Source organism: Dromiciops gliroides, chromosome 4 (genome assembly GCF_019393635.1).
Source record: "Dromiciops gliroides isolate mDroGli1 chromosome 4, mDroGli1.pri, whole genome shotgun sequence".
NCBI lineage: Eukaryota > Metazoa > Chordata > Mammalia > Microbiotheria > Microbiotheriidae > Dromiciops > Dromiciops gliroides.
The window spans coordinates 373,843,100-373,858,633 of record NC_057864.1 but is presented as its reverse complement, the minus strand read 5'-3'; the positions used below and the strand labels follow the sequence as shown (position 1 = coordinate 373,858,633).

The window sequence follows — 15,534 nt, the reverse complement described above, 5'->3', positions numbered from 1 at the left end:
CAGTGGATAGAGCACTGGGCTTGGAATCAGGAAGACTCTTCTTCATGAGTTCAAATCTGGCCTCAGACATTTACTAGCAGTGTGACCCAGAGCAAGTCACTTCATGCTGTTTGCTTCAATTCCTCCTCTGTTAAATGAGATGGAGAAAGAAATGGCAAACCACTACAATATCTTTGTTTTAGCAGCTAGGTGGCTCAGTGGATAGAGCACCAGCCCTGGATTCAGGAGGACCTAAGTTCAAATCCAGCCTCAGACACTTGACACTTACTAGCTGTGTGACCCCGGACAAGTCACTTAACCCTCATTGCCCCGAAAAAACCCCAAACAAACAAAACCCTAAATGGGTTTACAAAGAGTTGGACAGGACTGAAAAACTGATTGAAAATTGAAAAAATGGTTCTCTGGCTATAAGACCTGGCTATGGACAATGGAGATCAAGGTATAAACAAATCCAGTCTACTTCATTGCTATTTTAGCTGCTCTCTGGTTCAAGTAAATAAATAACATATATTAAACAGTCCCTTCATCAGGTTTTATTTATGTTGGGGCAATAAAAAAATGGCATTATTGTCTAAATCAAGGCAAAACATTCCTTTTTGCAGTTTATCTGAAAATTAACTAAACCCTGAAATAACAAATCTTATACATATTTACTCACGTATTTAAATCATCTCCCACTTTTTTTCCTTTTTAAAACAAGGAATTAAAAATTATCTGAACATTTGGGGCCTTCCTTAGTACTTTTCTCATAAATTTCAGTCTCTGAGATTTTCATCTGTATTTACAAAATGATTGACTCATTCATCCAGAGTTACACATACAGTGGTCAGTGGCAAAGTTAATGGAAACCCAGATCTCCAAACATTTCTTCCTTCAGTATTCCCTTGCTGCTTAGAATGAATAACTGCTTTAAGGGAAGTTATGTGTCTGTCTGTGAACAAGAAACAGCTTATATTTGGGACTCTTAGTCCTTTCAAATTTGAGTTTGGAATTTAAGTCCACAAATTCTTCTCATAATTGCTGTGACTCAGTTCACCACACGTATCCCAAGAGACTGGATGTATGTTGGAGTTCCAAGGGCCTTATGTCCCTAGACTAGGGGGAGTGACCAGAGACAACAAAGTAATGCTGTAATAATAATTGTGCCATGGTGGAAAAATGAGTACCACCTAGCTTTCTCTCAATCTTACTGTAGCCAGTGGCAAGCAGCTAGTTAGTCCTATTTTGTTAGAGAAGCAAAGAAAAAGGATATTTCAAGACAAGGAAAAAAACTATAAAGAGAACTATGGAAGGAAATTTTAAAAATTTATTTTCTCCTCAAATTGGGGGGATGAGGAAGGAAAAGATATTAACAACTGTGACAGATCAGTTTGAATTAAGGTGACAAAGAAAGGGCATTCTGCAATAGCTTATTTTTAATTGTTTTATCAATGCGTTTTGTCTTTATGTCACATTTATTTTATTTACTTAATAGTATTTTGGTTTTTTCCAATTACATCTAAAGACAATTTTCAACATTCATTTTTTGAAAGATTTTGAGTTCCATATTTTTCTCCCTTCTTCCCCTCCCCCATCCCCAAGATGGCAAATGATCTGTTACAGTTATGCATGTATCACAAATATTTCAAACCCTACCACTCTATCCTAATTGAACCTTTCCTTTCTACAAATAAAAGCAACTAAGTAAAAATATCTAATACAGTGACTGCACCTGACCATATCTACAATATCCTGTTCTGGTTGTCCTCCTTTTTCTTGCAAGGGGACAGTATGTTGCATTATCTGTTCTCAGGTATATTTCGCTGCTTCTTCTTTTCCTCAGACAGCCTCCTCATATTCTTCTTTTCATTTACATGGTCGTCACTGCATATATTGTTCTCCCGGGTCTATTTAACACTATGTTAGTTTATAAAAACATCGCTCTACGTTTCTCAGAATTCCTTATACGTATAATTTATTACTGCACAATAAGATTTCATTATGAACGTATCATAGGGTGTTTTTTTTCAGCCATTCCCCAATTTATGGGCACCTACTTTATTTCTTTGCTACTATGAATGCTTTGGTATATGTTGGACCTCTCCTATGTGCCTCTGACTTGCTTGGAGGCACATGGCCAGTAGTGGGTTCAGTGAGTCAAAGTGAAAGCTTCATAAGAGCTCTCCCTGAAAGATTTTTTAATGTTCTTTTTACTTTGGTTCCCCAAGAAACTTAAGTATTGTTGATATTCAAAAAATAGTCTCTTCACTATATACACCTTTACTCAATCATTTTTTCATGATTTCTTGAAGAAGCCGGGTAGGGGTGGGGTAGTACAGAGAGCCTTGCACTGAGAATCCTGGACACCCACATCCCAGTCTCAGCTTTGCAATTTGTGTGATTATGGACAAAATCTTCATTTTCAGTTTCTTCATTTGAAAATGTGTGCAATCTTTTTGAAAAAGAAGCTATAAACTTTCTCAGAAATGATTGTTTGGCTCTTTTGAGCATATCTGTTTTGATTTTATAAGGATATACATACATACATACACACATACATATATATACACACACACATACACACTTGTGTGTGCATAAACATCATTCATGCTTATGAATCTCATTAAAATCATATATCACAAGTTGGAAGGCAGTATGTGTAATGAATAGGGAGCCAGAAAAACCTGGGTTCAGGTCTCATTTCTGACCCAAATCATTCAGTGTCTCAGTGCCCTAGCCAACTCTCTAAGACTATAAATTGCAGAGAATGTACCAACTTGCTTTTGGTAGAGGGGTATTCTTAAACCCTAATTCCTTCTATCAATGAAATTGCAGAAAGAGCTCCCATCATTACTGCAAGTTGCTATTTATGACATGATATTGTATAGCCAAGATTCTAGCCAAATTTATCAGCTTTTATGTATAATGTTTAAAGAAGAATGAAAAAATGCCCTAATTCAATTACACCAACATTCATTATTGAGTACCTATCATGTGCCACGCAGTGTACTGCTGCTAGGTATAAAGACAGACCTGAAGGAGAGATTAATAAACCTAGGAATCGGAGACAATTATTTAGGCATTCCTTTTAGAAAGTGCAATAGAGATTGTGTTGCTATGGAGCCATTGTAAAACTAAATTTTGCTTTGCTCTCCCTGAAATCCTGTGGTCAGAGATTGCAAGGAAATACTTCTGTTTTCAACAATGTGACAAAGTGTGGGGGGGGAAACAATTTTAATTATAAAACCAAAGAAGTAGTAAAAATCACTGGATAAAAATACTTAGTTGAACTTTTAAATTCGGAATTTCATAAGCTACATGGAGAAATGGAAAGAGCTTTGACTTACGTCTGGGGTCTTGTCCCACTGCTATTTACTTTGTGATCCCTTAACCCCTCTCTGCATCAATTTTTTTCATCAGAAAAATTAAGAGGTTGAACTAACTGATTTTGTGTTTGTGTTTGTGTGTAGTTGCTGTATGTCTGTGTCCATGGATCTTTGGATCTCTCATGGCCTATCTACCTTAGGAATTTCCCATTCTCTTTTTTATTCCACCATCTGTATACATGCCTTTTCTGCCTTACAGGATTTTAAGGACAAAACATTGAGGATAAAGGTTGTTTCTTATTCATTTTTGTATTCCCCAACATTTTACTTAGTACGCTCTATATTCTAGGGGCTTAATAAATAGGTATAAAATTGAACTGAACAGGATGAAGATGGGAAGCCTCAGAAATTTGGCTGTTTGATAGCTGAGGTAAAGAAAATAGTTCTGAACCAGTCCAGACCCCAGGTTTTCCTTACCTACTACTTGGCCAAAAAAGTAGTTACCTGCCTGATCGTTGAGTTTTTTAACTAGGATGAGCCCAAGCTTATCTCCTTGTTTATTTTAAAGTTCTTGAGTCTGGTTAAATTAGGATTGAATTTGCTGTTAAATTGTCCTTGCTACCCATGGCACAACACCAACTAGTTTGTGTATGTGAGACTGTATTTTTAAAAAAAAACAATTTACATAAATAACACTTTAAACTCTGTAAATTGCCTTCCTCGTGACAACCTAGTGTCATGGGCAGGGCAAGTATTTTTATCCCCATCATGGGCAGGGCAAGTTTTATTAGCCCCATTTTACAAATGAGGTGACTGAGGCTCAGAAAAGTTAAGTAACTTGCGCATAGTCACCCTGCTTGAGCCAAGCTTAGAATGATTTCTTGGATTCAGTTCAAACCCTCTTCCTACTGCAGTCCTGTTTTCACTGTGGCTATACTTTTTATAACATATGTCAACAGTCTTGTAAATTTCAGTAAGGTGTGTGTGTGTGTGTGTGTGTGTGTGTGTGTTTGTATCTCTTTTAAAAAGAAATAATGTAAAGGAGATATAGATATAGATAGATATATAGATATATAACAAAAGTGAGCAAGTCTAGTAAATTTCATTGAGGCATGAATGGGTTTTGTATATCTTTAAAAATATAAATACATATATGGGTTAATTCACAAATGTATTTTGTTTGCCTTTACAGCAACAAGTGCACGTACTGATTACATTATATTTGTTTTCTAAGGTTTAAAATTATTTTAGAAAAATTTAATTTTATATCCTTTTAATCTTTTGATGTTGATTTAATTAGAGTAATGGTTGGGCCCTTCTGGTTTTTGCTTTGCTTTTTTGTTTTTATTTTAAGGGATTTTATTTTAAAGGATGAAAAAGATCATTTTGGTGGACTCTGAGAAAATGTATCTCAAAGGATGATGACTCAGTACTTTAAAAATCATTAAAGACCTCATTCAAATGAGAGCTTTGCTTCTCAAAAGGAAAATGTCTGTGCCTTTAATGTTTGTTTCTTTTAATTTTCTAGAGCAGTAGATGGTTTTTTCCCTTCAAAATTTTGGGGGCAGCTAGGTGGCACAATTGATAAAGCACCAGCCCTGGATTCAGGAGGACCTGAGTTCAAATTTGACCTCAGACACTTGACACTTACTAGTTAGCAAGTCACTTAACCCTCATTGCTTGGGGGGGGGGAACTTGCCATAAAAATTTGCCCTAAATTTTTGAAAATTTAGTTAGAATTTCATGAAACTGCTTGTGCCAGGCACTTTTGAAACCTGCCCTAGCTCTCAGTCCTCCAGGTAATTGTTTAACACAGCTATTAAAACTCCAGTGACCCGAGAGAATCCATTCAGAGTCCATCCAGAGGCACTAAATGTATTCTTGGAGAATTATTTGTGCACATGATGACCCTAAATAGTATTGGCTGCAGCAGCTTGGATGGCAGGACCTAGCATTGAGTGGAAATAGGCCATGGTCCTACTCAGCCCTGTCATCACCTCTCCTCCACTTTGTCCTGGTCCCAAAAGATTTCAACTTTATATTTCTCCTAACTGGGTAAATCCCACAAAAGAAAACAAATGTGTTTTGTTTCATGTTCCCTTTGTGTTTTAGATTTGTTATTTTCTTTTTTTTAACTTTTTCCCTTTTCCCTTTTTTTTTTTTTTTTTTGATCCTTCTGTGTGTTTTAGAAAGGTATTCACGAGTGGAATTTTAGTGCCTCTTCCGTCAGGGGAGTAAGGTAAGTTTTGTTTGATATCTTTTATTAAGCTTAATAAGACATGTTTCTGGCATGTCTTGTTGGGTTCTATCATGACAATGAATGCAATCAATGAACTTCACTTAGTGTTCTGGTGATGGAAGGTGACCCAGCCCTGTTCTGTCTTATTATCTTAATTTTGAAGATAATTGAGGCAGCTAGTGGACAAAGTAGATACAGGGTTGGGTCTAGAGTGAGGAAGAATGGACTTTCTTTCAAAGACACTTTGTAGTTGTGTGACCCTGGGCAAATCACTCAACCTCTGTTAGCCTCAGTTTTTTCTTCTCTAAAATAGGTTAATTATAGCACTGACCTCCCAAGGCTGTTGTGAAGATCAAATGAGATAATAGTTGTAAAGCATAATACAAATCCTGACACATAAGAAGTAGGATTGTTAATAAGTAACATAGATAAACATAAATAAATGTTAGCAGTTCTTATTATTCATATTCTTCTTATTAGAAGGCTATGTTTGCAACAAAAATTTTACTTTTAAAAGAACTGGATACAAAATCAGTCACCTATCAAAAATAAGACAATGGGGAGTGGGGGTGAAATGTTGCTACGGAAAATAAAAAATATTAAAGGGTGAACTAATTTTAATCAGTCAACAAACATTTGCCACCTAAAGGCATAAACATAGTGGATAGAGAGCCAACCATAAAGCCAGGAAGACCTGAATTCAAATTCTGCTTCTAACACATATTAGTTGTGTGACCTTATCCAAGTCATGCAACCTCATTTCCCTAGATAGCTCTTTAAGACATCAAGAGGCAGGGGCAGTAGAGGTGGTGCAGTAGATAAAGCACTGGCCCTGGATTCAGGACGACCTGAGTTCAAATTCGACCTCAGACACTTGACACTAGCTGTGTGACCCTGGGCAAGTCACTTAACCCTCATTGCCTTGCCCCCCCCCCAATAAATAATAAATGAATGAATACATAAATAAAAAGATTTTAAGAGGCAGCTGAGTGGCACTGTGGTTAGAGTCTTGAACCTGGAGTCAAGACCTGAGTTCAAATCTAGCCTCTGATACTGTGTTACCCTAGGCAAGTAATTTGACCTGCCTCAGTTTATTTATCTATAAAATGGAGGTAATAAGAGCACCTACTTCCCAGGCTCAAATGAGGTAATATTTGTAAAGTCCCTTGCAAATCTTAAGAGGCTATGTAAATGTTAGCTATTATTAATATTAAGACTGCTCTTTGGATCTATGCTGTGAGACAGGCTTATAGATGAAGCCACCTTATATTTAGAGGCAGTGTGGTTTAACAGAATAGCCACTGATTTTAAAGTTGTAGGGACTGGGTTCAAATCTTGTTTTTGTTATTATTTTTTTTTTTTACCTCGGGCAGGTAATAGTCTTTCTGGAGCTTAATTTGGTCATCTTTGAAATGTAGGTGATAGACTAGATGTCTTTTAAGATCTCTTCCAATTCTAAATCTGTGGTCTTAATGAAGTTCTTTCAGCACGCTCATGTCTAAATATCTTTCCTTTCCCCTAACACCCAAGAGGAGTTGTTAGGTCCAATAAAGCCAATAATAATAATAATAATAATGTCTACTTAATGCTAAGTCATTTCTGTTAGCTAACCTCTAAGTGAGAGTAGCATCAGGTAGTGAATGGAAAGCCAGACCTTGGATCCTGGAAGACCTGGGCTGGTCCAGTCTTACCTCTGACACCTCTGGCTTTGTAACAATAAGTACATCATTTATCTTCTCAACATCCTAGTCAGCTTTTAATGATGTTGCTGGCATGCATCAGTGGAGCAAGCTTCCATGCAGAGCTCCCTATACTAATGAAATCAGAGGTCCAGGCCAAATTTCTGTGAAAAGAACAAGATTCTTGTTTGGAGTCAAGATCCACCATGAGTTTGATTGATGCTTACTTTATCTAAACATGTAAGAGACCAACTCTTACCAATTTCAGTAGTTTTGTTGTTGTTTTTTAAAGGAATGTGAATTCATATATATTTCAAAGAACTGAAAAACAGGGAAACCAAGTATTTTGGCACCTATCTGGATGTAGAACTTGTCTCAATTTCCCCCCTTTTCTCCATTACTGTCTACTTTACATTTTTTATTTCTTTATATCAGTCTCCTTAGTAAATATAAATTCCTCAAGGGCAGAGGTTGTGTTCTGTCATCTCTTTAGCTCAGTGCCTTGCATATAGCAGGTGCCTGATAAGTGATTGTTGAATTCACGTATTTGTTCTCTTGAAAACTGTATAGGGGGGCAGCTAGGTGGCGCAGTGGATAGAGCACCGGCCCTGGAGTCGGGAGGACCTGAGTTCAAATCTAGCCTCAGACACTTGACATGTACTAGCTGTGTGACCCTGGGCAAGTCACTTAACCCCAATTGCCTCACCCCACTGAATGAATGAATGAATGAATGAATGAATGAATGAATGAATGAAACTGTATAGGGATGGTTCCCAAATCTATATGGAATAGGGAGAGGATTGGGTCTGTGATTTCATTGTTATATGGAACTCTCAGGTGAAAGTTCTTCTGCCAATGCAGGTAGGCATCTTGCCTCTAATCTGTAGTCTTAGCAGTCTTCCTTGAACTGTTGTTCAGTTGTTTCAGTTGTGTCTGACTCTTCAGGAACCCATTTGAGGTTTTCTTGACAAAGATACTGGAGTGGTTTGACATTTCCTTCTCCACCTCATTTTACAAATGAGGAAGCTGAGGCAAACAGAGTTAAGTGACTTGCCTAGGATCACATAGCTAGTAAGTGTCTGAGGGTGGATTTGAACTCAGGAAGGTGAATCTTCTTTGATCTTTCCTGGTGAAAGACTCTCCCTCTTCACATTTTCTTAGAGCCCTTTGTCTTGGTCTGTCCTTTGCCTGCTTTCATTCCCTGCCTTATGTTATTCTGGTTTGTGTATGGGTTGTATGCTTCTTCCTCTGATCAATTTCCCCATGTAATAGGCCAAGGTGAGGTTTAAATGTTTTAAAACATTTTCACAGTGCCTTGTGCATAGTGGGAATTGAATAACTATAAATGAATTAATAGGTGAGTATAATTGTAGTTATTGTATTGGGATACTAGATAGGTTTCCCAATCAACATTAGCTCAGATTCTGCTTTTCAATCTTCAGATTTAGTCATAGGATTATAGATTGGATCTGGAAGGAACCTTAGAGGCCTTTAAGTACAAAGCCTTCATTTTACAGCTGAAGAAAATAAGTCTCAAGCAGGCTAAATAACTTGACCGTGGGTCATACAACTGTTAAATGGCTCAGATGAGATTTGAACCTGCATTCTCCAGACTTTAAGTTCATTACCCTCTCCATCATGACATGCTGCCTCTAAGTCTGTAAATGTCATACTCGTAATTCAATTTAAGGCTTTTATGTTAGGCAATGAATATTGTGAAGGATAGTAAATAAAGATTACTGTCCACTTCCAAGTTTACTTTGTTGTTGTTATTGTTGTTTTCCAACATTTTGTAATTCGATTTGGGATTTTCTTGGCAAAAATACTAGAGTGGTTTGCCATTTCCTTCTCCACCTCATTTTACAGTTGAGGAAACTGAGGCAAACAGGGTAAGTGACTTGCCTGGGTGAAACAGCTAGTAAGTGTTGTGACCATTAAAAAGTTGAAAGACATAATTTCTGGGTAATTTAATCATTTTATTAATAAAACCACCATGTTATTAATAAAAGGATGGTTGTTTGGCCATCACTCTCAGACCAAAGACCCCTAATGATGGTGGGGTCACAGTTTATATGCCCTTCAAAGAGGAAGTGTTCCTGAGAGATGCCTAATCACCTCTGATTGGTTAATCAGATGGGAGGTGGGCTATCTTGGAGTACTTGACTTAGGTCATTCAACTCTTGGTTGAAGAGATATCAATTTCCATATTTCCTGTCTTGATAATAAGGAGAATCAACGTTTTCACAGGACCTGTCTGAACAAACACAGCAAGCAGGAATATACCCATTAGTCCAAACTTGGAATTTCTTTTACTGTCTCTCTAAGAGAAATTTCCCACACTGATTGGTTTCTAGATGGGGAAGTAGAAAAGGGGAAAAACCTTGCTCCTAATACAATAATTAGTTATTAAATATTGTCTGAGCCCTGATTTGTACTCAAGTGTTCCTGACTCCAGGCCTGGTTTTCTATCCACTGCACCACACCAAGTTTACTAGGCATTGGTAATTTCAAAGCATCCACTGTGATTTATGTCAAATAGGATTTACCCAAGACCTTGCACTAGGTAATAATTTAGGAGAATTGAATTCTAATTTCAGTTCTGCTGTCAACTCTGTGACTCTGGGAAAGTTACATGGTCAACTATAAAAGAGATATTATGGTTGAACTCCTATAGGAGAGCTTCCCCCATCAACCCTAGCTCATCTCATTTATTTCACTTGTTTATTCTAAACCAAGTCCTAGGAGACTTTATTTCTTTTCAATCATTTAACTAGCTGTCACAAACCATTTGACCATTTCCTTCTATCCGCAGCTCCTCAGGGACAGCATCACCAGGCAGTCACCCAGTTTTGGTCCCTAATAACACCTGGCCAAACAGAACTGAGCAATACTTCTCCTCTCCTGCCAAACTGTAAGAGTGCATACACATAGTTTATGAGTTTATAGTAAATCCACTGCCCATACATGAGGACATAGGATAGGACTCTGTGTTGAACACAGTACTTTTAAAAAACCCACAGTACTTGTGAGTTTTGCTGTTTATAGTCACTATATTGGGTTCTGGTGTAGAGTGTGTTTAATCTCTGTTCTGAGTCCTCAGGTACTAGATAGGTTGTATTTCCTTAACTAATAAGTACTTGTCTTGTTTCAGTATATCAAAGTTTGAGGAACGATGCTGCTTTTTATACGTGCTTCACAACTCGGATGATTTTCAAATCTATTTCTGTACAGAACTTCACTGCAAAAAGTACGTATTAGTCATCATCTTAAAGGGGGAGGGGAATGAAATTACCTGATCATTATTTCCTTTTAATGAATGAACATACAGTGTCTGTTGAGAGTTCCCAGCTGTATAAATTCTTCATAGAAGTTAATGCTATCTAATTATGTTCTTTTTTCATCAGTCATTTAATTTTTGTTGCTCTTTAATAGATGAAACTTTATGTGTAAGCATAATTCTTCCCACAGGGATAATATTAATTCCAGCTTCATTGGTTAATTTACAAGTTTTATCTCATTTTAAATGTGATCACTGTAATTTTTGATTACCAAAGTTGTCTTTCCTAAATTCCTTTGTATCAACACTCGTTTTCCCACATTAATGAGACAGAGCACTGATGCAGATAATTTTTTAAAAATCATTTCTCGGGGCAGCTAGGTGGTGCAGTGGATAGAGCACCGGCCTTGGAGTCAGGAGGACCTGAGTTCAAATCCAGCCTCAGACACTTGACACTTAACTAGCTGTGTGACCCTGGGCAAGTCACTTAACTCCAATTGCCTCACTAAAAAAATATAAAATAAAATAAATAAATAAATAAACTACAAAACCTTTTAAAAAATCATTTCTCTTTAATTCTATGAAAAGCATCATATAATTTTCCCCAGCAGACTTACCCTCTTAAAATGTGTTTTTGCTTCAACAGGTAATTAAAATAGTGTCTATTCCCTGATCATATGGTGACCCAATGGGTATTAGGAATAGAAGCTGGAGAGTAGAGGGCAGTTGACATAAAAATTTGGGGTGACTAATTCACATGTAGATTATTTAGATTTGACTGCACAGTATATAGTTGTAATGATATTTGCTTGTTTGTGTATATATGTATATATTACATGTGTATCATATATTCTTGTATTTTAGGGCACAATTCTTAATTGTAGTATCTTTAATCTTGAATAACGTATAGCTACAAGATTTATAGGAAATTTAGCAAATTTATTTGTATTTTTCTTAATTTGCAGAAAATTTTATTTGTTGGAAATGTGTTTTTTCTACTTTATATTAAATATACATAATGTATTTATTTGTAGGAAATTAGCAAATTTGTTCATTATATTTCTGTTTACATTTCAATTCTAAAGGCTAATTATTTGTTTAAGATATAAGAAGAGAAATGCAAAAGAACTTGTTGAAATTCAGATACTTTTTCATTTGATAATGGCTGTGATTAAGGCAGAAACCCCTTGATTAGACAGAACAATTTTGAAATAGAAATAGGACCAGTGAAAATGCATATATATGTTCATTGTTCTTGACTCCTGTGGAAATGATTTGTTTTGAGTAACATATTCATGAAAACAAAATTTTACTTGAGATAATCATCCATAATGTTATTAATTTGAAAGCCAGCCTCAGTGAAATGTTAGTTCTTTCATTCTATCCTTAGTCTTAATTAAATCATATTTCTTTTGCATTTTCTTCTTACATGACATACAAGTACTACCAAATTTTTTGCTGACATCAAAGAATGATTAGACAGAGACTAGGTTGCAGACCTTTTTCATAAAAGATCTATAGGGAAGGAAAAATCCATCTAATGGTTGTTTAAGTAAAAGGCAAGTTAATTCACTTGTTGAGAGTTAGCAGTTTTGGTTTGTGTTTTGTTATTGTTGTTTTTCACAGAAAAGATTAAGTATAGGGGCAGCTAGGTGGCGCAGTGGATAAAGCACCAGCCCTGGATTTAGGAGGACCTGAGTTCAAATCCGACCTCAGACACTTGACACTTACTAGCTGCGTGACCCTGGGCAAGTCACTTAACCCTCATTGCACCGCCCCCCCCCCAAAAAAAAAGATTAAGTATATACACAGAAAGCTTTTTCTTCTCCCCTCCTCTTTATCTGACATCACTCAGATATCTTTCCTCCTTATTTTCTGTTTCACTACAGTCTTGAGAGGGACAGCTAGGTGGTATAGTGAATAGAGTGGCAGACCTGGAGTCAAGAAGACTACTCTTACTGAGTTCACATCTGGCCTCAGACACTTACTAGCTGTGTGATCTTGGACAAGTCACTTTACCCTGTTTGCCTCGGTTTCCTCATCTGTAAAAATGAGCTAGAAAAGGAAATGACAAAACCACTCTGGTATCTTTACCAGGAAAATCTCAAATAGGGTCACAAAGAGTTGAACACAAATGAAAAACGACTGGATGACAACACAGTCTGAGATGATCAGGCCTCAGTCTCTAGCTTGAACATGCCCTTGATCTCATCCCCTCTCATCTTCTCCAGCAGATTATTACTATAATCATTCCCATTTTCTTTTATCTTCATTATCTCTCCACTGCTTACAAAAATTTCCTACTCTCCCTCATTCTTTAAGAAAAACACTCGGGGGCAGCTAGGTGGTGCTAGTGGATAGAGCATCGGCCCTGGAGTCAGGAGTACCTGAGTTCAAATCCGGCCTCAGACACTTTAACACTTACTAGCTGTGTGACCCTGGGCAAGTCACTTAACCCCAATTGCCTCACTTAAAAAAAAAAAGAAAAAAAAAAACACTCACATGATTTGAACATACCTCTGGTTATCAACAGAATACCTCTCCTCTCCATCTCAACTAAACTCTGAGAAAACTATCTATGCCAGGTACTTCTACTTCCACTCTTTTCACTCTCTTCGGAACTCTCAATAATCTGGCTTCTGACCTCATCATTCAACTGAAACTGCCCACTCCAAAATCACCAATGATCTCTTCGTTTCCAAGTCTAATGATCTTTTTTTCAGTTCTCATTCTACTCGACCTCTCTAAAGCATTTGACATTGCTAACCACTTTCTCTTCCTGGATATCTGCTCTTCTTTTTCTTTTCATGATACTGCTTTCTCCTGATTCTCTCACCTGTCTGACCAGTCTTCAGTCTCCATTGCTGAATCTTCATCTATGTCACATCCCTTCAGCATGAGGATCCCTCAAGACTGTCCTGGGCTGGGGCAGCTAGGTGGCTGGGGCAGCTAGGTGGTGCAGTGGAAAGGGCACTGGCCCTGGAGTCAGGAGGAAGTGAGTTCAAATCCAGCCTCAGACACTTGACATTTAACTAGCTGTGTGTCCCTGGGCAATCACTTAATGCTGTTTGCCTCAGTTTCCTCATCTGTCAAATGAGCTGGGGAAGAAAATGGCAAACCTCTCCAGTATCTTTGCCAAGAAAACCCCAATGGAGTCTCGACGAGTTGGACACAACTGAAACAACTGGACAACAACAACAAAATTATCTCCTGAGGTCTGGCCCTGTAATCCTGTCTCCCTTTTGGACACATTGAACTAGATGTCCCTTAGGCATCTCAAACTCGGCACGTCAAAAAGAGAATCCATGATCCTCTCTTGCCATACCCTGCCCCCTTCCTAAGTTCCATATTATTGTGGAGGGCACCACCAAAGTCCTGGTCACTCAAATCCACATCCTTGAGTCCTCCTCCTCATTCACCACACAGATCCAGCCTGTTTACCAAATCTTGTTTCTCCTTTCACAACCTCTCTGACTTGTGTTCCCTTCTCTCCTCTGATGTTGTGACCACTCCAGTGAAGGCCCTTATCACCTCTCACCTGGACTCCTCCAGCAGCTTTCTAACTGGTTTCCCTGCCTCTCTCTCCTTTCCAATCCATTCTCTATTCAGCTGCCATGAGGATTTTTCTAAAATATAAAATCGACCAGGTCATCCTCTCGCTCAGTGAGCCCAAGTGGTTCTGTGTTACCTCTATGGAATGTACAGTCCTCTGTTTAACTTCTAAATCTCTTCACAACCTGTCCCTTTTCTTAAACTTCACCCCCTTTCATGCACTCTGAATTCTGTCTACAGTGGCTTACTTGCAAGTCCATCTGCCATCCTCCATGTCTCTTCAGTGCTTTCCTCCATTCCTGGAGTGCTCTTGTCCCCCATAACTGCAATGTTCTCTTCCTTATCTCTGTTACTTAGTTTCTTTGGCTTCCTTCGAGACTCACCTCATCTCAGATGCCATCTTCTCTGGAGGTCTTTCATGCTCTCTCCTGACACTAGTGCAGTTACCTTCCACCTGCTTTGTATGTTTCTTGTCCATGCCTGTTTATTTACTTGTTATCTCCACTATTATAATATGATTTTGTTGAGTAGAAGGGCCATATCTTTGCCTTTCTTTGTATCCCTGGCACTTAGCACAGTGCCTGTTACATAGTCGAGCCTTTTAACTGACTGACTACATTGTCTGTATTGGTGTCCTGCTTCTGCACACCTCTTGCTTTGTATCAGTTCAGATCAGTTTTCCTGAGCCTCCATATTCTTCATTATTACCTTAATCAATAAGCTTCTGTTTTAATTCCAATTCCTTGCTAATACAAAAAAAAAAAACAAAAAACAGTGCTCTAAATCTTTTGGCATATCTGGGGCCTCTCTATCTTTGACTTCCTTGGAGTCTTTGACTAACTCTGCACTCTTGAGTTCCAAACGAATGGACATTTGAGTCACTCTAGTAGCATAATTCCAAATTTCTTTCTATAAAGGATGGAGTAGTCCACAGCTCCACCAACAGTGTATCAGTGTTATTGTCTTTCTACAAGCTCTCCAGTATTGAGCCTGCCCATCTATTATCATTTCTGGCAGTTTGCTGAGTATGAGGTAAAACTTCACACAACTTTTCAACTGACCTTGGATCTTTAGACCTTTAGATCTTCCTTCTTAATGAGAAAATTTCAGCAGTCTATGAAGAAATGCTCCAGACAGTGCTAAATATGGATGACTAGATGAAAGCAAACCAAGTGCCAGATGTTGTAATACCTATGGGTTCCCACCCTCCCTGATTTTAACAGACCTTTAAGATGGATAATAATCTTCCTTTCTTTTTAACAGCTCAAATGCTAGCTATAGAAAACTTCCAGCACTCAGTCAAAGCAGATTTTAAATTTTGTCTTAATGGTTCATCATTTTTCTGAATTGTATTTCTTCCTCTATGATGAACCATGCTATTTTCAGTAGTCTTTGCTAGAGAAGTTAGTAAGCAATTCTTACTTGTATTAGAATGGAAAGTGACTTCTTTTTTCATCTAGGCTTACTTATATGCCAATTCTC

General features: G+C 37.7%; 1 protein-coding gene across 1 annotated transcript in view; it reads left to right on the top strand.

The window, feature by feature from the left end:
• Positions 1 to 15,534, top strand: part of MAP3K5 (mitogen-activated protein kinase kinase kinase 5) — a 316,674-nt gene that overhangs the window by 208,871 nt on the left and 92,269 nt on the right. Inside the window, exons 12-13 of the mRNA XM_043962348.1 lie at positions 5,495 to 5,544; positions 10,375 to 10,470. Coding sequence (XP_043818283.1) covers positions 5,495 to 5,544; positions 10,375 to 10,470 — 146 coding nt within the window. The remainder of the gene's footprint in view (positions 1 to 5,494; positions 5,545 to 10,374; positions 10,471 to 15,534) is intronic.